The sequence below is a fragment of the Astatotilapia calliptera genome, chromosome 4 (genome assembly GCF_964374335.1).
Source record: "Astatotilapia calliptera chromosome 4, fAstCal68.1, whole genome shotgun sequence".
Classification (NCBI taxonomy): Eukaryota; Metazoa; Chordata; class Actinopteri; order Cichliformes; family Cichlidae; genus Astatotilapia; species Astatotilapia calliptera.
In genome coordinates this window covers 3,141,135-3,168,008 of record NC_137425.1, presented here as the reverse complement: position 1 = coordinate 3,168,008, position 26,874 = coordinate 3,141,135, and the positions used below count along the sequence as shown (strand labels likewise).

Sequence of the window (26,874 nt, the reverse complement as noted above, 5' to 3'; positions counted from 1 at the left end):
TGGATGAGGTGACTCAGGTAATCAAAGAGCTATTGTGAGTTTATTTGGTTTTCGCAGCGTATTTCTCATGTTATCACAGAGTGTGATCAACATAAATACAGATTAACTGTTTATTTGACCCCAGCAAATGCGTTTTCTCACCTAGACTGCTCTCACTAATCTATTATTGTTAATTTAATCAGTGGAAGCCATGACAAAAATATTCATTGATGCCTTTTTTTTCCCCACATGGGAAATTTGATGTTTGAAGACAGCTGTGTTCACCTTAATACCAGCCGGGCCTAGGGATAGGGTTAGGCCAGGGGTAGGCAACTCCAGCCCTCGAGTGCCGGTGTCCTGCAGGTTTTAGATGTGTCCTTGATCCAACACAGCCGACTCAAATTGCTAAATTACCTCCTCAACATGTCTTGAAGTTCTCCAGAGTAATGAACTCATCATTTGATTCAGGTGTGTTGACCCAGGGTGAGATCTAAAACCTGCAGGACAGCAGCCCTCAACGTCTGGAGTTGCCCACCCCTGGGTTAGGGCGTTCTTTGTTTTAGCCACATGCTAAATAAGGACGTTTTCCGAAACTAGAAGATGAAATGATTTAATTAATAAAGCCTCACGTGTTTTGGCATTGCAGTTTTTCGTGTTTCAAGGTGGGTGTTTCAGACATGTTGACATGCTACAGAAAGGTTAACCAGAGCTAAACCCTAACCCTAGACCAGGGGTAGGCAACTCCAGGCCTCAAGGGCCGCTGTCCTGCAGGTTTTAGATCTCACCCTCGGTCAACACACCTGAATCAAATGATTAGTTCATCATCACGTTGAGGAGCTGGTTTAGCAATTTGAATCAGCTGTGTTGGATCAAGGACATGTATAAAAACTGCAGGACATCGGCCCTTGAGGCCTGGAGTTGCCTATCCCTGCCCTAGATGGGTCTCCACTGACCCGGGGAATTTTAAGAGGTTAAACTGTCCAATCTATTGTCGCAAACTGTAAAGCTATAACCATTTCAGTGGTCGGCTTGTGCAGACATATAAAATTAAAACCTCAAATGCAAAAGAGAGGCCGGCTCTCTTTGTAAAGAATTAGTAAAAGTAAAAAATAAAAATGGAAACCGAAGAATTGGAGATTAAGGAAAATTGCGAGTCTCCTGCATAGCCCTTGTTTTAACTTGTCATCTCTGATTTACTCTTGCAGATGGAATATTAAGTATGTTCCTTTAAACACAAGAGGGGGAAAAAAAACAGTAGAGAAAGGGAATTAATCCGCTTGGCTTTATTTTGATAATGTTTTAGAGCTACGCCTGCCCAAATCCATCGGCAGAGCTGTTCTACTTTCTCTTCCACAGACGAGCCAATTCTTAATCCCAATTCATCTAATTGTACCTCAGAGTGCTAATAAATATTGTTATGAATTATTCAGGCTCTGAGTGGGCTGATGACACAGAAACGGGTGCAGTGAGCAGAATTCAAAGCACTTCAGATTGGAAATGGGAAAGTGCACTAAATTCTCTCCGAATTTGAATTAATGAAAGTTACATGGAAAATGAATAGTGTAGGGACCTTCTCCTCATGATTATTGTACTAATGGGTGTGTTAGTGCAACTGTCCAAGGCGAAATACTGCCACTTCAAAGAATGCAAGCTGATAAGGTTAGTGGCATTAAACCATCGCGTTGTCAGTGATGATAAACACCGCTGCATTAATACGCCTGTTACACATGAAAGTTTGTGCACTCGACAACTAACGATTATCGTCCGAACCCATCATTTCGCTTCTGCGCCTGTGCCACTGACAAACGGTTCAATAATGTGTTGGCGACGCACCTGGCGGTCCTCTTTATGTCGTTTAAGCGCTGCGTCTAATGCATTCATCTCTTAATTTGCCGCCCAGATACTGTATGTTTCCAAATGTCATCCGTGTTCTGCACAGCTGGAGGTTTTACAACTCGCTTCATGGCTGCGGGTCCACAGGGAGCAAGCGGGGATTAGGCTCTGTGGCAGCATTGCGCTGAGCCTGTCTCGTCGCGGTACTGTTCCACTACTGAGCTCCACTAATGGCCACGACTCAGGCCGGGCCTCATTAAGGCAAACTGACACCAGGAAACGGGGGCTCGCGGTAGGCGTGATTAGATTAAAAGTTCAGACAAGCCTTTGGTCTGTGTAATTTGCGGGGCTACGGTGATACACAAACAAAATGCAAGAGCACTTTAGAAACAGCCCCCTTAATTAGCTCACCGAGACTTGGGTAAGCAATATCAACACCGTAGCCTTGGGCTGTGGAAGTAGCTGCTGCTGCTGGAATAACGGCGGCGCAGGAGTTTGGGTTGGGAGGCGGACTTGAGGGGAAATGAGGGACAGAAGAATTATTCACCATACAGCCGTGTTACTGTGTTATTTTTTCGGTAGCAGAAGCAGGCTGGAGGTCATCGGAAGCAGCAGCTCGGGTCCAAGTCGCTGATTTGAGGCTGGAATTAAAATGTTCCACAGCTGTTTGGCTGGTCTCTGTACCTTGACTAATGAGTTGTGGAACAGGCTCGTATCTCGCCAGTCGGTGACATCCTCACTCCAGTCAACTGTTTCAAAGTATTTCTCTGACTAAAATACCACCTGCCCTACTCAGCTGTTGCTAGAAACAGCTGCCTTATCAACATGTGGACTGCAGCGCACCGTATGCAGGCTTAGCTTTTCATTAGACCGCCATCCGCAGTCGCGAGGCTTTTCGTACCTGACACGGCAGGCGCAAGGTCTTTGGTGTTTCCTTCTCACACGTCACGTTTTTGAAGCTAAAAGAAAAAGAGGACAATTTATTTGCAAAAAAATAATTTAGTCCAAAAGGGCCATGAAACGCCGCTGCACCTCCTGGAGCTGATATGCCTCTACATAAATTTTCAGGGACTTTGATAAGCTTAAATAACCTGAATTTGTTAATGATTCCAAAAGCACAACTTTTAATAAGTAGTGTTGCTGCCTTAAGTCATCCCTGCTTATGTGTTTGGAAAGGTGGAAAGGTTTAATTGATAAGTAGTGACAAAACAGTGCTATATTATATTTGAACTCTAACGAGGTTTGTTGAATTTTAATGCTTTGAATGTCATGCCCCCAACAAACGCAGGAAAAAACAGACACTCCAAGGTGAGCAGTTGTGAAACAAACTTGACAGATTTTTTTTTTGCTGCCCGTTGGTGTAGATGCCTTAATGCTCCAGCTAGCAATATTGAGCACCGAGATATATTCCTGTGTTTAAGCAGTGCAAAGTCTGCATTGAGAGGTAGGAGGGGGATTGTGGAGTAAACGTCTTGATGCACGCTCAGTAGCCCAGGTAGGGAAATCCCAGAAGTTGATTCAGTTCATCTGGACACTAGAAACACTTCATCGCTCCTCCGAGTCTGAAGTCGGTAAATGGTAAATGGACCAGATCTTATATGGAGCTTTTGTACTTTACTTGAACACTCTGTGCACTCTTTACAACATGTTTATACAAAATGTCTCATTCACAAGCTTTTTTATACCTCCAAGTGTCAGGAGCGACTTGACGTTCAGCATTTCGCCTGAGCATCGGATCCAATTACCAACTTTCCAATTAGCAGATGACCCGCTCTCACTCCTCCTCATCTTTCTCGGGTCGTGGAGTAAATCAGCCACTTCATCATCCAGGAAGCTGTAGTTTGGGTCCTATACTGGAGGTTTTTTTTGTTTTTCTCATGATCTGCTTGTTTGGCTTCATTGATCTCCTTGTCTAAGGAGCTTGGAAAGAAAAGCATCGGGACTTCTTTAAGTTTCCTTGAAGACGTTTCACCTCTCATGCGAGGAGTTTCTTCAGTTCTAAGAGCCCACTCAAGTCCTGGGCCATTTGACTTCAGTAAATCACATGATAGGATAGGGTGGGACTAGGCTTCACAGTGGGTTCACCTGAAACATCGGCTGATTGTGACCCAGACCCGTTTTCAGACCTTGGCTCATGTGATTAGGTAGAGGATCGATAGGGGTCCATGGCCCTATTGGCCTTAAATCTGGGACCCTTCACCAATTGCTCTTAGAACTGACGAAGCTTCTCGCGTGAAACATCTTCAAGGAAACTTAAAGAAGACTCTTTCCTGTCTCCTTAGACTCCGACGACCTAAATGACTGAGAACCTTCACAGACATTGATCTCTTTGCTTTTTTACTTTTTACTTGCTCGGGGTTTGAAACTACTGAGCAGCCGGAGCCATTCCATGTGGAGTTTCCATATTCTCTCTCTGGCTGTGTGGTTTCCTCCCACAGTCCAAAGACACACATGGGGTTAGGTTAACTGCTGATTTTAAACTGGCCGTAGGTGTGAATGTGAGCGTAAGTGGTCGTCTCGCTGTTTTAGCCCCGGCCTGTTCAGGGTGTATTTTACCTCTTGACCCATGACAACTGGGATAGGCTGCGGCGCCCCATGACCCTGAAGTGGATAAGTGAAAGAGAATGGGTGGGTGGTGCATGGTACTGAAAACAGATCCATGAAACCAGATGGGTATCTTCTAATTTTTCAGTTGTTGAAGGTGTAAAATATTTTATTATTAGAAAAGGCACCAAGGGTGGGGCCAAAGAAATTTCCTCTTTCGCTCAAGCGTTTTATAAACAAACACACGTTTAACATAGATTTGGTTGCAAACTGATCATCTTTACTTAATTATTATGACCAATCACTAAGCATTTAAGGTGAGATGCCTTAAAAGATAAAAAAATCAGATGACGTGACCTCACACAGACACAAAATGAACTCTGGAGTTTGTCAGTGACATGTTACGCCTGCAATCTGTGAACCGAAGCACAGGTTTTTAGTCTTTTAATCAAAAGGACTAAAAGGCAGCGATGGTGTGGATTTTGTCTGCTGAGGAAGAACTGAATAAAAATCAAAGCAAATGAAACAAACGGGGGGAAAAGACCCAACCTTGACTGTCAGTGGCAGACTGTCAAAGTCAAACGCCCATCCAATTAATTGTGTCTTGTGCCAGCACTGATAGGACTCCTGTCTGAGGGACCGAGGTGGTGCTGAGCATTTTCTGCTTCTAGATGTTTTGATGTCAGTTTGCTGGATCTGCAGCATCTGTACTTATTAAATGCTTTTGATAAAGTATAGTAATATGTTTTTTCTGTTGGGAGCACCATCAGTAAACATTATTATAGAAGGTGCATGATAACTAATCTGATTGATGGATTGTGCGTGAGTAATGCTGACATGCAAGTGATGGATAGTGTTAATATCATCTTTAGAAACATTTTTTTCCCGCTAAAATAGACAGCTACACTTATTTTCCGTCCACCAGTTAACTCCCATTTATCATCGCATTTGTCAAAATATGTGCCATAGATATATTTTTACCCCTTTCCTCACTCTCTTCGGTCGATAAAGTTTCCCGTGTGGTTATTTGCAGCCGATAGGTAATCAGATTAAAGTGACTTTCCAAACCTTTAATATTCAGGCTTTGAAATTGTCATTTCAGGCCAGCTGTCAGAGAGAGAGGGGAAGAGAAGGGAGGGGAGGTGGTTCAAGCAGATCTGCCAGGTTGTGTGTGTGTGTGTGTGTGTTGTCATGGCTGCACCTCTGCAATATGTCAGGAGATGGAGAAAGTTGGTGCATTCCTAATAGGGGACGTGCTGTGTCTGTGTTCTGCTTTCAGGGATCCTCACTTAGTTTTATAACCGATTATGCATGATGTGGGAACTTTCTCATGGTAAATATCGGCCCAGTCTTTATGTTAAAAACAAAATATTTTCAAACTGTTTTTAAAAAAAAAATCTGGAATATGCTGATTTTACTTTTCCCTGTGCCTCAGCTATAACCTCACGGCACATCAGCTGTCCTCATCAACCATCAAAGGCAGGAAGCTCCCTTTTTTGGAATCAGTACATCATTTCTAAAGTCAGAAATCCCATCTGATCCCAAAAAATTCATAAACCAGGACTTTGCAGTGAAAGCTCTTGAAAAAAAGATTCCATAAAAAATTTAGTTGTTAGGGATAATAAGGTCCCATATTTTTTTTAACGAGTTTCAGCTCATTTTGCCGTGCAGAACGAGCCGTGACTCTCTTTTCCGTGCGGGCATCTCCCTGTTTTTAGTTCTCTGAGCAGTTTCTGTGGCTGTAACCTTAAATGCATCTGAGTCTGCTTCCCGTGCCCTTTCTGCACGAGTTCATACAGTGACAGAGCCTACTGGGCTGCTATGGTATGTGCTGCGCCGCACCATAGCAGCTTACCTCCACTAATAACATCTACACTGTATTGCTTTTCTTTTTTCTTCTTCTTCAATTTTTTGATCTGAACAACAACCTTAGTGGTAAAATCAGCATTTTAGCAAATCTGAGTAGCATTTTAAAGAACAGTTATATTAAACAGGTCACTGTATAGTTCATGGGTCATCTTATAGTCACTCTTTTTCTGACAACCGAAATGCAAAAACATGAAAATTGCTTTATTGGGAATTTAGCTGTATTAAAATAAGCAATACATAACCAGAGGGAGCAGGAAAGTCTGAAAGGCTAACAGTAAGCTAGCTGAGTTTAGCTTGAACCGAAAGGTAACATCACTCGGTGTGAAACAAACACCTCTTGTTAATCTGTTATTGGGGTTATTATGCTAACTGACGTGTTACATTTTAAAGTGACAAAGTCAAATTTATTTATATATCACATTTAAAGCAACAACTGTTTTCCGTGGTGCTGTATATTTAAGATCATCAAAAGAGATACAAACATAGGAAGAAATGATCAAATTTAAGAAAAAGAAGCATAAAACGATTTGAGTAATAAGACAAATAAAAGTGGTACAAACTCATTCTGATTTAAAAGCCAAGGAATAAAAGTGAGTAATCAGACGGGTTTTGAAAGTGTCTAATGTTGGGCAGGTCCTGATGTGAAGGGCCAGTTTGCTCCACAGTTTAGGAGCAGTCACACTCGCGTCCTGGAGTCAGTCCGGTCTGCTCTTCAACAGCTCGGATGTTTAGTAGTGATTGGGAGTCATAAACCAAAAGAGTAGAGACGTTTTTGATCAAAACAGATGTAGGGCTGGGCCATATCATACCGTTCACAGTAATACCGGTGTAATGTTGGGCAACGATAAGAAAATGAAATATCGCGATAGAATATGGGTAAAACGCGCAAAACGTGCCTTTGTTTTCATACGCAAATGGTGGAAAAAGCATGGCGACGGAGAATGAGAAGGGCAAAAGTGGATCGTTGAATGAAACGATGAACCACAACTGGTTTGTAAAAATGCTGCAGCTTCACTGGTGTGGAACTGGTTTAGCTTTCGTCCGTCAGATACTCAACAAAGCACTATTTTTGGTAGCGCATGCTAGCGGGCCGTCGTTATTACCGTGTTGTTTGGAAAATACGGCGCACTTAAAATCAATCCTTTGATTTTTCTGAACATCGACAGAGCCCCTTATAATCCCGTGTGCCTTATGTATGAACTCTGGTTGTGTTTACTGACCTCGAAACGATTTTATGTACACGGCGCTCGAAAATCTGTCAAATGTTTCAGTACGACTTTGCTAAGCTACGAAGCCGCACCGCTTGATGGATTGTCGGAGCATTACGGCTATCGTAGGCGGAGCCTCGCGGAGTGATACATACTGTGCTTCAACATAATATTACCGTATTGTGTGTGTATAAGCTCTTTTTAAGTTTTGTGGATATTATACATGGTTATGCTGAGGATATGTCGGCCAGTTTCCACTGGAAATGCCTTTTGGTTAAACTGCCAGCGAGGAATTTGCATTTGCTCTGTTAAATATTTATATAATTTTAATGCACATAAAAAACAGCTGCTTGTTTAAGTGAAAATACATTGATGTGGTTTTTTTTTTTGCACTAATAAAGTTGTGGAGTTGTAAAGTATTTTGTCTAGTGTCAATTATATTGTTATCGCAAATTTTCAAATGTATATCATGATAAATATGTTTGGTCATATCGCCCTGCTCTAAACAGATGTAAACAAAGCTAAACAAAAACAGGTAACAGCTGACGGCATGCCGCACACACAGGCGCCATCTTGGATTCCTCTGGATTTCTCTTTATTCTGGAAAGTGAAACCAGTTTTCGTTCCTCAGTGGAAATGACGTCCTGATGGTATTAAAAGCGTGGCCGTAGCCATTTTTTTTCTTATCTTTTTTTAAGATAGTAAAGCTGTCATGTCTCAGTGTTTGACACCCCAGATGGACTCTGATTGGGTTTAAGGTGTTAGGTTGATGCACCATAAATGGAAGGGTAACTGGTTGGTTCAGACACAAGGAGACCATTAGATTACTGAGTAAGTAACTTTTTCCACTGTGCTATATTAATTTTGAATGAAGGAATTCTGTATTTTGTTATTTTCTCAACACGGCTGAACTCAAGTAGTCTTAAGGAATAGTTTAGAAAAGAGGGAAAGTGCACAAAATAACCTTTTCAAAATTTCTGGTTTTGATTGAAACTTTAAATCTAGTCTCTACAGAGTCTCTTTTTATTGGTTGTTGGAGCACAAACCTTACACAGGTGCTTCTAAACTCTGGTTACAGCTGCGATTTGAAGCAGGAAAACGCCAGTCATGCAAGTCTGCTTCTTCAAACCAGGATTTGCGGTCCGCCATCATAGCATCGTGCAAAAAAATAGTTAGATCTTTTTATTTAGCAGCATGCTACACTCTCATTATTATACATATTTTTAGTTAGACTAAGAGAAAATATTGCTGGCTTGCAACGCTGGCAGGTCATAAAGTTGCGTGGCACTCTAGAGAAATGGAAGTAGCAAGTGACCTTTCCATCTACACTATAGGGGACCTTTAATGCAGCCAGGGATACTGGAGCTTGATGGATTTATTCCAACGTGCATTTTGTTTTTCTCCAGACTGCAAAATAAGAACATTCGGCCATAACCGATAATTACTAATGTCCAAAACAGCAATATTTAAAATGCTTCATCTTCACTATTATGTGCCAAGACTTCGTGACTCCTTACAATGACAATGATTTGGTTAATGTTAATCTATATAAAATATGTCAATAGCACAAATTATCCAAATAGCAGCTGAAGAATTTACTCATTCGGCAACTGCATTAGACTGTGATGTAAGTTCTTTCATTTTTACATAGAAAAATTAATTTCATGTACTATTAGTATTATTTTTTTGGTATCAAGTGTTGGTATTGCATTCATTTTAAAGTAGAGAGATGCTTTCACACTTGGTATAACTTGAGGGTTTGTGGGATTTCAAAAAACCCCAGTAAGGCAGAAAATGACAGACAAGTCAGGCCATTCTCTATTCCTTTTAGAGTCCCGTCTTCTGACTTGTGCCACCCACAGTGCTAAATCAAGGGGCCAAGTTGGGCTCGCTCTGCTCTGTGTGAGCATGTGCATGCGGTGGTGGGGGAAGCTGTGAAGCGCATCAGTCCCATGCCTGTCAACAGGCCTACACCGCAAGCCCGGTCCAAAGGCCGTGCCTGCCACGGGTGCCTCCACACTGTGCTGCTCCCAGATCATCCACGCTGCCCACCAAACAAAACCCAGAGAGCGAGCAAACAAATCTCAAAGTGATATTATACAACACATAAACAAAGTGTATTTGTACAGGGGCATTCTGTTTACAGTCGACGCATACTGTATATATATATATATTTCTATTCTCCTAGAACGTGTGCGAGCACACACACCACCACCACACACTCGTCTCAGGAAGTACAGAGTAGGAGGACAGGCCCCCGGTATCTCATCTCTTTCCCTCTTCCTGTCACTGTGCGGTGGCGGGGTGGATTAAGGCCTTGTGTTTGGCACAAAGGCCTCCTACGTGCCCGGAGGCCGTCTCCTACAGGCCAGTTTTACCCAGCAGGTTCCCTCCCACCAGGATGTTAGTCTGACTCATTAACTCTTACTGAAGCTTCTCCACAGCGTAAATCGTTGACAGAGATAAACTCGGCTAACAGATGCCACCGAGGTCACCGTCACTTTTTTGTCAGAATTTTGCACGACTCCTGCTCTACTGTATGTCACTGAAATTGCACTTCCTGTGCTAGACAGTATCCTTCCTTTTACTCTGGTAAGCCCCATTTCTCATCTTCACTTCAGCAATCGAAAGGATTCCTCTTCACCCTGCAAAATGATTCACCCTGCTCGCTCAAACACCATCAGTACATGCCCAAATCCTCCACTTTTATTAAATGCATTTTACTACAGTGCTAAAGAAATAAAACAGCTTCATTATACAGTCTTCTCTTTTTCCACATTTGCATTCTAAGACTTGTTTTTTTAGTACTTGGGATTTTAGCTTCTGTCAGTTTTTCCATCTACTAATGGAATTATTTCTTAGCCAGCGTCTGACCTCTTCACTATCATCCACACCTCTGCTTTATTCCAGTAATAGAAATAGGTCTGGTTCCTCTCATAAGCCTTTATCAGTAAATACATTCTTTTCTGACTGGTGGAAAACACACTTTTGATATTTTTCTCACAATGTATGATCTTTAAAACCACTAAGACCTTTTCCATCAAATAACAGCCTGTTATTCAGATTGCTGCCCCTGTGACCACAACCCAGAAAAGAGCTTGAAGATGGAAGGATGAATAACAACCAGTGCCATACATCAAAAACCGAATGTGAACATGAAGGCAAAACAAAATGGCAATTATCGGGATGATTAATTCCAACTTCTACCTTCTTTTCACGTACGAGAAATGTTGTTGACGAGTCAAACTGCAGTCTGCTGTCTTACCCCAGGAGACATCAATTTCAGTGAGGTGACCTTCAAAGAAAAGCTGGTGACATGCCAGGTTTAGCATAGTTAGAGGACAGTGGGTGTCTGTGTGGGTGTCAGGGTTCAGCGTTGGTTCAAGGATAAGAAATGAGCATCAGTTAAAACTGTTGGTTATGAAAAATATGTTGTCTTAAGTGAAAATCTTTAGAGATGAGTCTGGCAGACGTGACGTGACCGGCCCACTGCGACTCTTTGACCGAAAACCTTCCTTGACACATGTAACCGAGCACGAAACATCTCCAGATTCCCAACTGCACCAGTGTTTGGACACGTGTTGGAGACGAGGCACCTCTTGGATGTCATAATGAGTCTGGACGGAATCAATAAACATCAGTGGCATGATTGATGACGACCCAGAGCTCTGTGCACTCTCAGTTGTGATCCACTTATAGCGAGACGCACATTAGCATGTCTTCTTTAACGACGGAGCAAAAACAAGGCACGGTACTCAGGGGAGTGTTGTCTAATTTTTTTTTTCCACTGCACGTGATCGAGCGCGGTGTCGTCCTAGTAGCCCATTCCAGTCACCATCAACTAACGGCTGTACTCTGGGGCCTCTAGGCCTGACTTAATCAGACCAGATATACATAAATAGCAGGTCAGCCATATGGTTTCACCGTGATGTTTTAAACAACAGCGTGTGACGTCTTCAGCCCTCCTGGAGGGGTTTGAAATAAGGGATCATACCTATAGGGACGCTCTGCTGTACGGCACGTCGATTCGTGCGGCACACGTGGTGCAACAGGCTCGGGCAATGCAGCACTCACCATATGCTCGGGCCTCTAGGTCAGTGCGGAGCTGAATTTGCAACATGTAATTTAGTAATACCAACACTGTGGTCGTCATGCAGGTTTGTGGGGGAGAGAAATAAATGTATTGGCGCAGAGTGCTGTGGAGTTGGAGGGAGGAAAATCTATAAATGTTTGCCCATATATTGTGTCAGAAGTATTGTAATTGTAGCCCATTAAATCAGCAGGGTGTACGATGGGCTAGCTTTGATGAAACGGCGCTCCGCTGCTGCCTTCACCATCCACAGCAGGGTCAGCAGGCTGGGGACCACCGAGATGATTTAAGGCTTGAGTCACTGGTTAATAGTTAATGAGAGTGAGTTGTTCAGAGACTCTGGATGGTTTCCAAGTTCCGGCCAGCTCAGGCACAGCAGCTTCATAGGCACTCAAGGCTGGAATTGAGAGGTAACGGAGAGGTCTAATCGTTTTGTTAAATAAGGGCTGCCGACTCTTTAACCTCAGCAGATACCTGTGCACACAGTAAGGCAGAAAATAAACACGGCGCGTACACCCGCTTGCTCCGGTGATTGCGTCCCCGCCTCATCTCCTGCCCTGTCCCGGAGCCAGATTTACAGCTGTTCCCGTCACCTCTGCAACTTGTTTTCCCTGAATTTTTTTGTCCCGTTGTTCATCATTTTTCCATTTTTCAGGCCCGCACGCATCGAGCCATATTTCAAGACACCTTGTCATTTAGCAGTTTCCCTGGGAAAAATAAAGAGGCTGTTTTTTAAGAAGGCGGCGGATAAAACCAGAGGCTTTTGCACACAGATGCTTAGGGTTCATCTGTCGTACCCCTCCATCCATAACTACAGCTGGGGGGAGGGATAAGTCAGAAGAGAATCAAGGGCACATTAGTCTGCAGAGAGGAAAAAAACACATGCACCTACAGTAGGAAACCATTATTACCACAGGTGTTTTGTTAATGCATAAAGTGGCTATTATCTGAGCGTAGCTGCCACACTTCTCCCTTTGGTTCCCAGGTGTTTATTGGTTTATTAGGATCCATGCTGGCTTCACTGTACCAATTGAATGCAATGGAATTGAAATAGAGCAAGATATTAGTGTTGTCTGCAGTAGCAGAGAGAACTGTGTCACGTAGCCAGTTAATGTTGTTTCATTATGAGAGAGGATTTAAGCGACCGTGTGCCCTGCAGAGGCGACAGTGAATTATAACTGGACGAATTCCAGCTCACCAGTCAGGGGCGATCAGGAGCACGTTTGAGGCGGTGCCTTCCTTTCTTTATGTTCTTGTATGCACTTGTGCATACGGCATCATACGAGCAGCTTTGTGTGTCTGCACCTCGCTGGCTGTGAGAAAAGACAGAGATTGGACGAGAGCTGTAGAGAGACTCTCCAGGGTTTAGAGAGAATGCTCATTAAGGCCTCCTATAGCACAGCCAGCTCATTCCTCACAGTCCCAGCGGCCGGCTCTACTACGCTCTGCTTCCTCACCACATCCTCTCCCCTCTCTTTATCTGCTCTCCTCTATTTCTGTCTCCTTCTCTTACTGTCTTCTTCTCTTTCTGTCTCCTTCCCCATCTGCGTCTCGCTCGCTTCCTTTCGCTCAGTCCTCCACCTGCACTCGGGAAGCTCAAATAGCAGATGTTTAGGCTTTTCGTCGACAGTTTGCATAATTGTCGAGTTCTTCAGCAAATTAAAAATTTGCCAAATGCAATCTGAATCTAGACTTGAAACACAGACTGTTGTCTTTACCTGCTATTTGCATTGTTTTTCTTAATTAGGCTATAGATAGTATTTTGTGGCCAGTTCCAGGTGTTGACAACAAATAGCAGCTGGATGTAAAGATACTTTATTGGGGTTTTCTTTTTTCTCTACAAAACTTTATCAGTTTATGCACACATGTTGGTCTTAAGTGTCTTTTTGATTGGTGAAGGCGGAGGTGTTGAGCAGGTGTAGCTGTCGCTGGTGAACCCAGCTCGCTTCTCACAGGAACAAGTTTAAATTTATCTCGCCCGTTTTGAATCTTCACTCTTCAGCTAGTTGTGCAATTAGGGATAAAACGCTCTTCTTTGTTTCTGCCTCATTTCCTGGTTTGAAGTTAATGAGGTTACTGCATTATTGCAGAGATATCTCATGCAGCAGCTTTAAAGGATAACACTGGTTACTTTGTCTTTTTTTAGTTCATAAACAAATCCCCCGAAGACACCGAAACCAACAATTAGTTTGCTGTGCTATCTGATAAAAATTACATCTTCATGCAATGCAGAGCTTTTGTCCAAAAACACACAAAATGCCAAACTTTGCACTTTAGATCTACAGCATTGTGCAAAAGTCTTGAGTCACTCTTCTATGAGTTATGCTTTGCTTTGAAGATGGGAAATAGATGCAGCAGTTTATTGAAACCTTCAAACGTGCCTTTAAAATGCAGTAAACAAGAGAAATAAAGAGTTTACAAATTCTAAGAAGACTGAATGTCAATATTAGTTGAGGTCGCCTTTATTCTTAGGCAGCGTTATGGTGCATAGTCTGCAGGAATAGTTCTCCAGATATCTTAAAAGACATGCAAAGGCCTTCTTTGGTTGTTGGCTGTCTTGTGGATCCCCCACTGCTTCAATAACAATAAGATCTGGGCTCTGGGAGGCCAATCCTTGACTGACGGTGGTCATTGTGTGTTTTACAATCCAGGTATGTTTTTCCTGCATTTGCATTGTGTTTGGAATCATCGTCCCCAACGCATTGTCAAATAAATGTTATGGTGGATAGAAATCTGACTATGATTTTCTATGTTTAGTTTTAATGAGATCTCCAACATCACTGGTTGAAATGGACCTAAACCACGACAGAGCCTCCACCGTGTTTCACAGATGGCTGTAGACTCACTGTTGGACCTCTCTCGTGACCGCCTCTGTACAAACTGATGATAATTTGAACCAAAAATGTCAAACTTGGATTCATCAGACCTGTTTCCAGTTCCTGTTGCCTTTCCATCCAGTTCTTGTGTAATTTGGCAGACCTCAGCCTTTTCTCCCCGTTTCTCTTCCTTAACAATGGTTTCTTGACAGCCAACCCTCCACTGAGGCCATTTCTAATGAAGCTTTGGCGAACAGTAGATGGAACTGAAGGGTCAGATGCATTTCTCAGGTCCTGTGTCAGGTCTTTTCTGAATTTTTTTTTCTGTTTCTTGAGTATATGAGTTTTTTAAGCGTTACCACTTCTTCACTTGTCCAATTTCTTCAATTCTTATAAGGACACACTGCACACCAAGCCAAAATGTACCATGTTTTTGGCTAATAGTGCTTTGGGAATCACTTTGTTGGAGCAACAATATTATTTTATGCCTATAAAACTGTGTTGTCTTTGGTAATTTTCATAGTTTTAACCAAAGCAATGGAAACATTGTGTCTTCTTGCAAAGATACATTTTAAAATGTGATTTTTTTTTTCTGTGTTCACTCAACACTGGTTCATCCTTTGAGTTAGTTGCCTATTTAATGTTTAAATGATTCATTTGTTAGTGTTAAGTGGTTCAACAAACAAGCACACACACACAAAAAAATTTCTGCTAAAATGGTCAAGCGCACTGACTGTACTGAAAAAGTGAAGAATTAGCCAATGTCCATGGCAAAAACTTGGGAAAAACCTCCAGAAATCCTGGAGAATCTTTGCTCAAGACCACTTTAAAATATAATAAAATGAGGGGTGACTCAATACTTTTGCATAATATTGTATTACTCCATATTTTAGAAGCTACAGATCAAACGGTACCCCCAGATGCCCGCCTACATCAGTTGAAACTTTACCTGTGGTGCCTCTGCAAGCAGCTATGCAACCCACCGCAGACCCTGCTTTTCCTGCTGTTTGTTATTTAGTGAATAACACGTCTCTTGTCATCCATGCTTACTTTGTTAACTGCAGAGTTCTTTAATTTGGTGTTTAAGCTTCGGGCTTTTTACATGTTGCCTGGAAGGCCAGGGAGGTCCCAGAACAGACCAGTTTCACCAAAAACAAATGAAATCAGTTTGAAATCATTTCCTTTTGTGGACCTGAATTAAACACATTTTTGGTTTTGTTAAGAAAAAGTAGTGCAGGTTGTTCTCTAACCAATCTGTGACAGATGTTGTTGGTTAATGCTACCTCTCGCATTTTCTTCTTTTTACATCCCAAAAGCAACCCGGTAGATGGGCTGTGTGTAGGTGGGCCAGGTGTATTTGCGTGCTCAAGTCTACAGATGAGTGCCGGTGACATGATTTGTCATGCAGACAGCCAGCCCGCTGTCTGCTTGATTACCGCTGGCCAGCCAAACGCTTGACCCTCAAGCGGTCGAGGCCCCGGCGGTGGCAGTGGTGGGAGCATTATCCACCTCCACCCCTGCCTGTGTATAATGGCCGCGTCGTGTGATCGATGGCCTGTGTACCTGTGGAGCCCGGCAACTACAAAGCCAGACACACACACAGTGACGCACACAACTATACAACGAAAGGGCTTTTATGAAGGCCTGGAAACACACAGCGCTCCTCAGGAAACACCTTAGGTCACACCCTGACATACGAATCCATTATACAGGCTTGACGAGATGTATGGTGTATTGTCCAAATACACTGTAGTCACAGTGCTGAATTGCTTGAATGTTTGCCTGTGCAGGCATTCTTCCTCATTAAACACGACGTACAGATTACAGATGAGTATAAGATTCTCCGAGTCACTGCCTGGTGCACATTTCTTAGCTTATATATCGAGCTGCAAACACACAGTTACTCAAACACCTTGTTTAAACAATTTGTGCATTTTTTAAAATACTGAATTGTTTAAGCGAGACTTTCATGTAAAAGTTAAGTAACTTTTCTTATCAACAGAGGCTTTTACGTCAACGTTTTTTTCTGTCTCTATTGTACAAAAGCAGCAACAATGAATGAGTGAAAGCTAGTCAGGCAGGTTGACACATCTAAATACCTTTAGTTCAGCTCTGCACAACTTGCTTTTAACCAGACTATTATCTGTATTCGTATTCACATGAAAAGGATTTGAGTGATGTTGCTTTATCTTGGCCAGACATCCATGACGGGAGTCCTAGATCCGTATATCCAGTCGGTTGACAGATTACAGGAAAATCATTTACCGTATTTTTCGGACCATAAGGCGCATTAAGCAAAACAAAACAGTTAGATAAGTCAAACTTTACTCAACTGAATCTTCTTGCTTCCTCCACTTCTGTACCATTGATTCATTAATGCTGTATTCTATCACAGCTGCTCTATTCCCATGTTGTTGCAGTATATTAATAACTAGTATTGTGGATGCATTATCTCAGTTGTTCTCCTGACTGAAGTTTGGTCCGTTTACAGCATCCTGCCATGCGATTGCATTTGTCCCTAACCATCAGGAACCCTCACATTAACTTTTATCGAGTGGAAGAAAGTTAGCGTTCATCCTGCAGCTTCACTGTTTATGTTATGCTAACATAGCTGTGTCGCTAGCAAACACGTAGCACATCGTTATATACCACCTAGTCCAACTTCAGTAACCCTACAAACGTCACTGCTGTTTATTTTTCTGTCTTCATTTATGCTGGAAGTGGTAGCAGAGCTGTACGTTTGAATGTTTCAGAAATCTCTCAGTCAGAACATGCTATATCCTGTTTAGGTGGAAGCTAGCGAGCTAACTTCCTGCTAACGTCTAACGTTAAATGTAATAAATTCTGTTTTCATGGATGCCTGGATGTTAGACTTAATTGTTACACCTGGTAAAGCAGCAACACTGATCATTTTATTACAGAATTCAGACAGTTTGTAACTCTCAGTGATGCTGCAGTGTTTGTTTTGGGACATGAAGAAGACGGAGTTTTGGACACAGATTACTCCGCGAGGCTCCAACAATCCATCGAGCGGTGCGGCTTCATAGCTTACCAAAGTCATACTAAAACAATTTTTTAAAGATTTTTGAGCGTCGTGTACCACATAAAATCAGTTAGAGGTCAGTAAGCACAACCAGAAGTCATACATAAGGCGCACTGTCGATTTTTGAGAATATTTAAGGATTTTAAGTGAGCCTTAAAGTGTGGAAAATACAGTAGCATTTGTTCATAAAGTCTCTAGAAGTCTACTGAAGAGAAGGAATGCTATATATTTTCTTTTTTTGATATATACTGGCTGTGAACACTGTCAAACACATGGTTTAGTTGTTCAGTTAGTCAGAGATCAGTTGACTAAAAGGGAGCATAGCTAATTGTTTCCACTGTCAGTAGCCGTCCTGCTATATGGATGGCAGTACTGTTATCCTGCAAGTATCTGCTCCCACCCGGAAAGAAATATTTCATCACAGGATAAAGACGAATATTCCCGATCACTGTGATTGATTTGCAGTGACCTTTGCCAGCGAAATTCCCTCCACAGCATGATGGAGCCACAGTATGCCCTTTCTGTTAGGGTCAGGCGTTAAGGTTATTCCTTCGAGTCGCTCGTCTCCCCCTTGCTCGCTTGCTTTCCCCGTTCCGTTCTGCTCCCGTCCATCTCCTGCATAAACAAAATCCCTCCCGCTTGATCTTTTCAAAACTCTCAGTTTGTCCTTTGGAGAGCCAAGGTTACCGTGTCCATCGCTCCCTCCCGCTGCAGCAGAGATCTGTCAACAAACTTCTGAACACTTTCTCACTTGGAAAACTTAAAGAGGTGCGGGGCTGTCCCAGGAGGTAATCAAGCTCCTTCTCCTGCAACTGGTATCTTTAAACAGAATAGATAAAGGAGAAGCGGGTCATGCAGGAGAGCTCAGGTACTCTGCTGGAAAAGTTCAGTGTATTGATGTGCTGCAAAGGGCTAGTGCTTCACAGAGAGAGGAGCCCGTCAGACCGCAGGCTTGATACCTGCACCGCTAGCCCAAAGGGAGCTAGGTTAGTGCCCAGAGAAATTGACTTACTGAAAAAAGATTACTCCCTCTTTCTGTCGTTTTTTTCTATCCTTCTTACCCACACAAACCTTCTTTCACTCCTCTCAACTTTTGTGGAAAAGAAGAAAAAAAAAACACTCGGATAAATTACTGTTCTTCACTGGAGACTAATGATCTACTGGTGTCTTTGCATCCTGGCCCTGAAAGTGGTGAAGAGCTTTGATGATGGAGGATTGCGGCTGACAGATAAAAGCTGGACCCCCTCCAAACCTCCTCCCCCCCACCCACCACTACCACCACCACCACCTCCTTCAGATGCTCCCCATCTCTCCCAGCTACTTAGTTATGAGCTCCAGCGTTATTTCTATAGTAACCCATTGTTATTTTATTTCATCTTTGCCCCGAAAGTTCAAGCTGGAGGCAGAGGAAGAAATCGTGGTTGCCTCTCGCTCTCTATCTCTGCCTTTGTCTCCATTCAGGTCTTTTTCTGTCTGGATGCATTCATCGTGTAAAGGAATTTGACGACGTGTCGGTCTCTTAATGCGTTTATAAAGGACAGGTTTCCTTTAGCTAGTCCTCCTTTTCAGGTAAATGGATAAACATTTGCATTTTTCTAACACGTTTCTTCTATCAAGTGACAGAATTACACAAAGAAAGGTCGCCGTTTTGAACATAACACACCTTTTAAATCTTCAAAGCTCACACTGATCTCTATAGTCTCTGCACTGCCTTCTTTACCTTCCTCTCCTCCTGACTTTGTCTTTAACGAAGCTGTTGCTGCTTTTAAGAAAACGAGCTTTGTGCAAATTCACCTGCATTATTTAGTAAATTTCAGCAGCGAGCCATTAAAAGGTTGAGAGAACTTGAACTCTGAGAAAACGTGACTGTTTTTGAGCCCTTTCCCTTTCCGTCCCCACTCCTCACTTTTTCACCCGAGCGCAATTTGATTGGACTTGATTTGATTTGAGCCCTGCCACTTTCAGTTTGAATAAGGTAACCAAGAGTTATTTGCTAGGAGAGACAAGGGCCTCACCGGATGGAAGGTTTGATGAATTTTCACACTGCTTAAAAATTCCAGCTTTGCTTTATTCAAATGTAACACATGACTACAAAGACCCAGTGTTTGATGAGGTGTATGAGATGTAAATGTCGGATGGAGCCTCTCCACTTATCTGCCCCACCGAGGAAGGTGCCCAGCATCGTAATCATCTGATCTGAATGGATTCAAAGTGTGCTCCTTGATGTGAATGAGTGCTGCTCCATTGCTTTGACGGGGGGAGCGGTACAGTAACATCCCCTGGGGGCTCCGTGGATCAGATGGAGCAGGCTGGGAGATGTGTGCGGCAGCCTCTCAGGGATCTGTGAAGACTGCAGTTATTTTTCCAGGAATCCATTTTTGTTGGGGGAAAGCCGCTTTAAATCTCAGATTCCGCTACATTGGAGTTAAATTTGTATCTGACTATATCAGTGTCTCCTAAAAAATCCACTTCACTTCCTTTTCTGTTTTTTTTCCTCCGACCTGTGTTTGTCGTTCAGTCATTTGAAATTACTCCGCTCTTGTATGTATAGTCAGCCACGCTGGATGAGCTTGCAAGCATAAGATGGAAATGCATGCAAATTTTAGACCTCTTACTGCAGTGACCAAACCAGAGGCAATATTGGACGCCAAAATATGTCAGTCATAAAGGCGTAAACATTATGAGCTTGGAGGAGTTGCAATGCAGCAAGCATTTGATTGGTTTTCACTCATTCGCCTTTGACAAAAACTAAAAAAATACAATGGTTAGCTGTAAACTAATTGTTTGGGTTAAGCCGGTGAAATCTGCATGAGTAGATTTTGTAATTTTTCATATTGCATGTTGCAATATGACACTTACCTAGTGTCCTTTATGATGAGCATCCATGTGTGATGAGTTGGGAGTCAGAGATGCTTCTCGCTGTTGCCATAAAGGATGCTCAAGGACACCTTGTGCATATACTTAAGACGTCAGCAGCTTAGAGAAAAATCGCCATTTTTGACATCCTAGTAGTGACGAGGGGCTGCCCGTAACCATCGCAGGTTCTGCGAGGAAACTGCATTGGCTCCTTTATTTCAGTACATATGAAATCACCCGCTGTCACTCTACAGTAGCAGGCGGGAACGATATCAGCAGGAATTTATGCAAATCTTGATTAGCTCAATGAAAAATGATAAAATATCAGAGATATGAACTATTAAACAGCAGATGTTTAACAACACAGCAGATGTTTTATATCACCAGCAGCGAGAGGATACATAGGCTTTTCACTGGTGCTGCCGCTGTAGCTAATAAGCGAGCTCGTGGATAAGTGCGTGTCTACCTCTGCGCGTGGCCAAGCCTCCGGATGGCCGTGCCTCTGTCTGGGGGCAAGCTAAGCTTAAACACTTTGTGCTTGTGCTGCTGAGAGTCTGTGTGTGCACAGGCCTGTATTTGTCACTGTGTATTTGCGTGTGAGCTCTAGACCAAGCTGCTCACAGCCTGCCTGTCTCTTGTCCCCCCCTAGAGGGTCATTCAGCCCCTCTCTCAGCCTCTAATCCCGTCTGTCCGGGGGAGATAGAGGGGAGCAGACGGCCACATCACACCCGGGGCGCCGCAAACACAATCACCAGCCTTTCACAGACACTTAACGGGGCTTTGCGCTTGTTCAACAAGGCAAAACGCGGCAGGAGGGATCAATTTAATACAAGGCCTGACTCAAATGGAAAGAGGGTAAATAAATAGGCAATGACAGCGAGGACTGTTGCACAATTTGTGTAGTGGCTTTCCACTTTCTCTCAGTCTCTCCTTTGTTGCTCTTCGCTGTAGCACCTATATGATTCCACTTCCTCCCTCTGTGACATATGGGGCTGAGCTGAGGAAGAGCAGCCCTGGTCCCTCTCTCATCAGGCTGTGTTATTTTAATAAATCACTTCTGCCATTGCTTGGTACATTAATTCCCCAGGCCCAGAGGGCTGTGTTACCACTAGCAGCGATCTGCATGAGGCGCTAAATGATGTGGGGGATCCCCCAGTGAGAGAACAGAGGCTCTCTGAATCTTCCCTCCATCTCAGCATTGTCGGTTTGGCTCTCACCCTGGGCTCGCCCAGTTCTCAGCACAAATCGTATTCAGAAAGGAAGCCGAGGCCTCATCGGGCACGCATAGCCGAGAGGGAAGTCACCTGACGCCTCAGACACTAGCCGTCGTGTAGCATTGTTGCGCTTCGTTACTTCAGGGCATTGCGGTGCGATGCGTCTGCGCTCGCATCCATGTAGCGCTCCTTTCCACAATGTCAGCTTCAGGCATTAGTAAAAGTTGCAAGGACAGTCCTCACAGCAGCATTCAGGTTTAACACGATTAAATGCGTGCCTTCATGTTAACAGAAAAGGCAAACCCAAGACTGCATAAGCTCACGTCTCTTTCCTGCGTCTCGAGTTGGTCAGTTCAGACATGGTTGCTGCTAACAAGATCATGAAGAGGCAAAGGCTGGTGTAAGACATCCAGTCTGAGAGTCTCACTCTGTCATGGGCGAAAGAATTAAAATTGTGTGCGTATGTATTAAACCAACGCTCTTTCTGCACACACGAAATTAGAACGGGGGTGCAGAGTTTTTCCTCAATAACATCTATTAGAAATGAATATTGCTCCAAGCAGCAATGAGCACACAGCAGTAACTTTATTATCCGTCTCAGGATCGGTCGGCGCGGTGCACGATCGAGAGGGCTTTGATCGAGTTCGGGTAGCACAGAACGCGAGTGCTACGGCTCATTCTGTCGGCGTCGGGCGTATGTCTGAATAGAGCCAGAAAAAAAAGCAATACCAAAGTGACCACGTCTGGAAAAATAGATTAAAAAATACAGATGAATCCAATGTTTTGTAGCCCATGTCAGAGAAATGCTCGAGTCTCACAGCAGTTTAATCTACACCTTCTCTTACAGTCCTCTTCAGTTTGCAGATACGCTCTCTTCAAATGAAATTCCATCACATTTTCTTGCAGCGAGATGATCATAGCTCTCAGAATGAGCCCCGTGTCTGCAGGTGGTGGCATACATAAACACTACGTAGACGTAGCTGTTTTACATGACTGCTTGATTGAATTCAGCACGGTGCGACTGTACAGACGCAGGTGGTACGAGTAGGAGACACCAAAGTGGTAACACTCGCACTGGTAGTGTTGGTGGGAGCGAATGTATTTCCCCACCGGGGGTACCAGACGCCGCCGTTTCCCTTCCAACACCTCAGCGCTCTGTTGGCCGGCTCTCCGCTTCTTTCTTTCTCTATACATTATAACTCCTTAGACAGAGGTGAGGTTGCTATTGGTATGCACAGACAACACCGGCAGATTCACCACCCAGAATACCACTGGGAGATTATACCCTTCCTGCTCCACGCAGCAGGGATTCGGCTACCGTAAATAGAGCGCTTGGGAGTGTGCTGTGTGCCCAGAATGACAGAGCACTGCAGTGGCTGAATACTCCAGCCAGACGGCGAGCACAAACTCAAGGACTGCCGCAAATACAGTAATCTCTCATGCTTTTGGTTGTGGTTTTTACCTTTTTCTACAGGGACTCAGAAATCGTCGCGCTGGAGATCCATCTGGCTGATTGTCAGCGTGCACTGGGCAGCCGTTGGGGCATGCAGGACACAAGCTACAGACAAAATCTGTTGGACTTTAGAAAAGAAAGCAGGAGGCCAGAGTGGAAAAAAATAAAAAAGCTGCTCACAGGAACCGTGCATCAGTCAAGACAAGAATTCGGGCCTACTTATAGTTTTCAAAGGAGAAAATTGGGCCATTTATTTGCTTTTTGCTCAAAGATTAAATGAGTTTATTAATAAATAATTCATTGTATGGTTGTATCAAATCTTCCGAGGCACGAGGCGTAAGTCGTAGCAGTGCGTTAGCATGCCGATCGTATCATGAATAAAAAGCAGGAGTTCGTCTAAAGGCTTATGCAGAATCAGAGACAAAACCTGAATGACAGTGAGAGAGGTAATTTGAACGAGTGTAATGACTTGCTGTTGCCATGGTGTGCAATGACACACAGTGGAAACACAGACGCAGCACAGTGAAATTCAAGAAGAGAAGCGCTTCGGCACGTTTTAGCAACAAGCTACCGATTACGTTACGAAGGGATAATTAACGCGAGCGTGCACCAAACCTTTTGTTTTTTAAGGAGACGTTAATACAAGTTTAATTAAAACATTTCATGGTCATTTTTTAGTTTTCATCGTCAAGTATTAGCAGCTTCTCTTTTTCTCCTCCACATCCCAATTTCCATTTGTCTTACGTTTGACCCATTAAAACTGCATCTGTGCATTTGACTTAATATGGGCACGGAGGGCTGTCTTAATTAATAAGCAGGCATCCACCAAACTAATCTGCCTGTGTTGTGAAGTCTGTCCTTTCCATTAAGTGGGACTCACATTATCTCCTAATCAAATTAGTCACTTAATTGTGGCCCTCCCTTGATGGATCCCATGAAAAAAGGAGTGCCGTGTTTGCTGCAGGGGGATGTGTGAAGATGGAACACGGCTGTTTCATTACGATATGAATTTTTTAATAACCAAAGCGTTCACTGTCATCTTCTTGCTTTGAACCTTGGCAAAGGGTGAAGTTGAATTTGACATTTTATCCACTCACACAGTTGAGTGTCTGGCTGCTTTGTTGGGGCTAAGTACCATAGCCCAGGGCCACTACCCAATTGCCCAACAGGGGATTGACCCCTGTCATCCACTGATCACTAGTCTGCTTTCTTAATCACTCCCCCGCATTGTCTACTGCAATACTTGATCTCAGTCGATGCATTAACTCCTTCATCCCTCTTAGAGCTGCTATTCCCCAAGTCGTGATTAAGGAGTGAAATCTGATGTTACCAAAGATTTCACTCCATCCGTCCATCCTTGGACAGATTGGCTCCTGAGGGGAGGGTCTCTAATTTTAAGGAGCCAAGTCCGCCCCCGCGGCGTTACAGCGCGGGCGCGGTGGCCGGGGGAAACCCCGGGTCCTGATGAATGGAGGTATGTGTGGTCGTTTGTCCCGCTGATTGAGTTTTATCCCCTGCCCTTTCACAGCAGCCAGACAATAAAGAGAGCCACATCCAAGCGTGACAGGTTAACCTAACAGTAATAGAATACTCTTAATAGTCTAGCCTCAGCCAAAGTCCACGGCAGAGACGTCCAAATAGCCAAGCTTCCTTTGTGGCGGGAGTGGAGGTGTGAGGGGGGACCGGCTCTCACTGTTGTTGTGTGATGGAAGCAAGGACAAAGAGGGCAGCTTGATGGCTTAATGTGCGCTTTGATCGCTTCGTTGGGTGAAATTGAAGTTAGCGAGGGCGACCGAACACAAGGGAGGGGGTGTATTTTCAAAATGGAAATTAGTCGTATACGAGCGTGACATCGACGCGCTGTATCGCTTAAATATTTTATGGGAATCCTTGAGCCTTTGCATTGGTACAGATGCCGCGACACGGTGGTGGCGTCTGCACAGAAAAGCACAATCAAAGTGAGCAAACTGTCAAAGGAGATTTGGATGATGTTGTCATGACGTTGACATGAACGTGTCTGTTTTCTGGCAGATAATCTTCACAAAGAGAATCCTCCGGGCTACATGCATCCGCGCAGGCAGAGCCTCTGACTGTGTTTGTTTCTGTTGCACCTCCGCTCGCAGTTTGTCATGTCTGACTCGGGCTTTAATTAGGCCTGCGAATTGAAGCGGCGGCAGCAGCAGGGCTGGGAGCCCTCTGTCCACAGCTCAGCCGTCCTCCACGGTGTCTCCTCGGAGGACCTCTCTGCTCTGTGTGGTTAAGATAATAGAGGCTCGCTCGGAAGATGTTAATTGAGGGGAGATAAAGTGCAGTAGTGGCTGCGGGGATGCACGGAGCGGGGGTGGAGGGGAAGGAGGGAGAGCTACCTGATTAGAGGCTGAGGTGTTTGACTTACAGCTCTTCTTTTGATGATGATATATGTAGCACCAGATTTTTCAAGGAGAAAGACAGAAACGCACGAGGAGGAGCCTAAGAGATAGTTATTAAAGTTTTCCCTGGGGCGTTTCTGTTCTTCGCTGTGCCGTTACTAAGTTACGCTCTCGGGTTTGTGGAGTGAAGAGTCAGGTTTCGAGGAGCTTTTTGGGGGCTCAGAAGGATCTGGCAGCCGTGCAGACGGGCAGGGAGAGAGGCAACTCTACCTGGGCCTCGGAGGTTGAAGCAGAGATGGAGGTGATCTGACCGAAACAGCTGAAGTGACAGAAGCTACATTAATAGTGGCATATGTCTGGAGCAGAGAGAAACTAAAAGGGAGAGAAAACAGACTCTCCACCAGCCCGGGAGAGGATGAAGGGAACGAGAAAGAGGAGGGGAGGACGAAAAAAGCAGAAAACAGTGCCAGCAGCCTCTATAATTGCCTCAATGCCGCTGGGATTGCTTTCATTCAATTGAAGCATTCTCTTTCTCTGTACATTGGAGGTGGAGATGGAGGAGGAGATGGAGGGGAGGAGGGGTCGGGCCGGGTGGCGTGGGCGGGCGGGAGATCCGACGGTGCCCTCCCTCTTCCAGCAACATACAGTGATGAGGGCGATAGCTCCCCTGTAGCGGCCGAATCTCTGGCATCAGTGTGAGCAACAGAGAGAGCGAGCGAGCGAGTGAGATTTAGTGTTTGTGAGAGAGAGAGAGAGAGCAGAGTACTGTGGAAGAGTGAGGCAGCGATAAGGAGGTAGGTGGACCACAGATCAGACCTGTCAGATGTGATTGTGCGGCCAAGTGCAACCCCGCATGTGAGCGTGTGTGTGTGTTTTTATATTTCCCAAAGACAACCAGCTTCCCCGCCCCCTTTCATCACAACACACACAAACACAGCATCGCTGCCCAAACACACGCACATTGCTCGAGGAATCCTTTTATTTCTTTATTTGGGCTCCTGTTGGTGCGTGCCTTAGATGCTCAGCTCCCTCCTCCTCTCTCTTCTTCTCCTCCTCCTCCTTGTCCTGTTCTTCTCTCCTCCTCCTCCTCCTCCTCTCCCCTCTCGCTTTGCCGCTCTCTCACAGCCTCGGTTTTCTTTTTTTTTTCTCCTCTTCAATCTTGTGCAGGTTGTATCTGACGGAGGGACCGGTGCTGCGCTCCCATCCCCGCGCTCCTTCAGCAACAACACTGTGAGTATTCTCATGCTAATTTGGCTTCTCCAGCCTCCCCAACATCGGTTTTGTCTATTTCGCTTTCTTTTTATTCTTTGCCTCTTTTATGTTTTCATCCGTCGCGCCAAACACAGCGGCGGCGGCAGCAGGAGAAGCAGCGCGGGAAGGGAGAGAAAGAGGAATGAGAGAGGACATGCACAGAAATACAGAGAGAGGAGAAGAGAGGGGAAGGCAGAGAGGGAGGGGGGGGGGAAAGAGTCGAGGAGGGAAAGGGATTTCTGCCGCCGCCGCTGCGAGCAAGCCGCTCTGCTTTCGGAGGTGTTTCTCCTGGAGGATGGTGGAATTGCCGAAGGGATGTAGGGGGCGGGTCTTGGTTTTGTGAGTAGAT

The 26,874-nt window shown here is 44.3% G+C and overlaps 1 protein-coding gene across 13 annotated transcripts in view; it reads left to right on the top strand.

Moving 5' to 3' along the window:
* The window catches only part of LOC113020226 (RNA binding protein fox-1 homolog 3), a 426,914-nt gene that overhangs the window by 130,140 nt on the left and 269,900 nt on the right, over positions 1-26,874 (top strand). For 9 of the 13 annotated variants that reach the window (XM_080300727.1, XM_080300729.1, XM_080300725.1 and 6 more), the window contains exon 1: positions 25,854-26,504. The exons of 1 other annotated variant lie outside the window; for it this stretch is intronic. In XM_080300727.1, the coding sequence (XP_080156853.1) occupies positions 26,292-26,504 (213 nt within the window). In that variant the 5' untranslated portion in view covers positions 25,854-26,291. Of the gene's footprint in view, positions 1-25,853; positions 26,505-26,874 lie in introns of those variants that run through there. 3 more of the 13 variants (XM_080300736.1, XM_080300732.1, XM_080300734.1) reach the window with 1 other exon arrangement.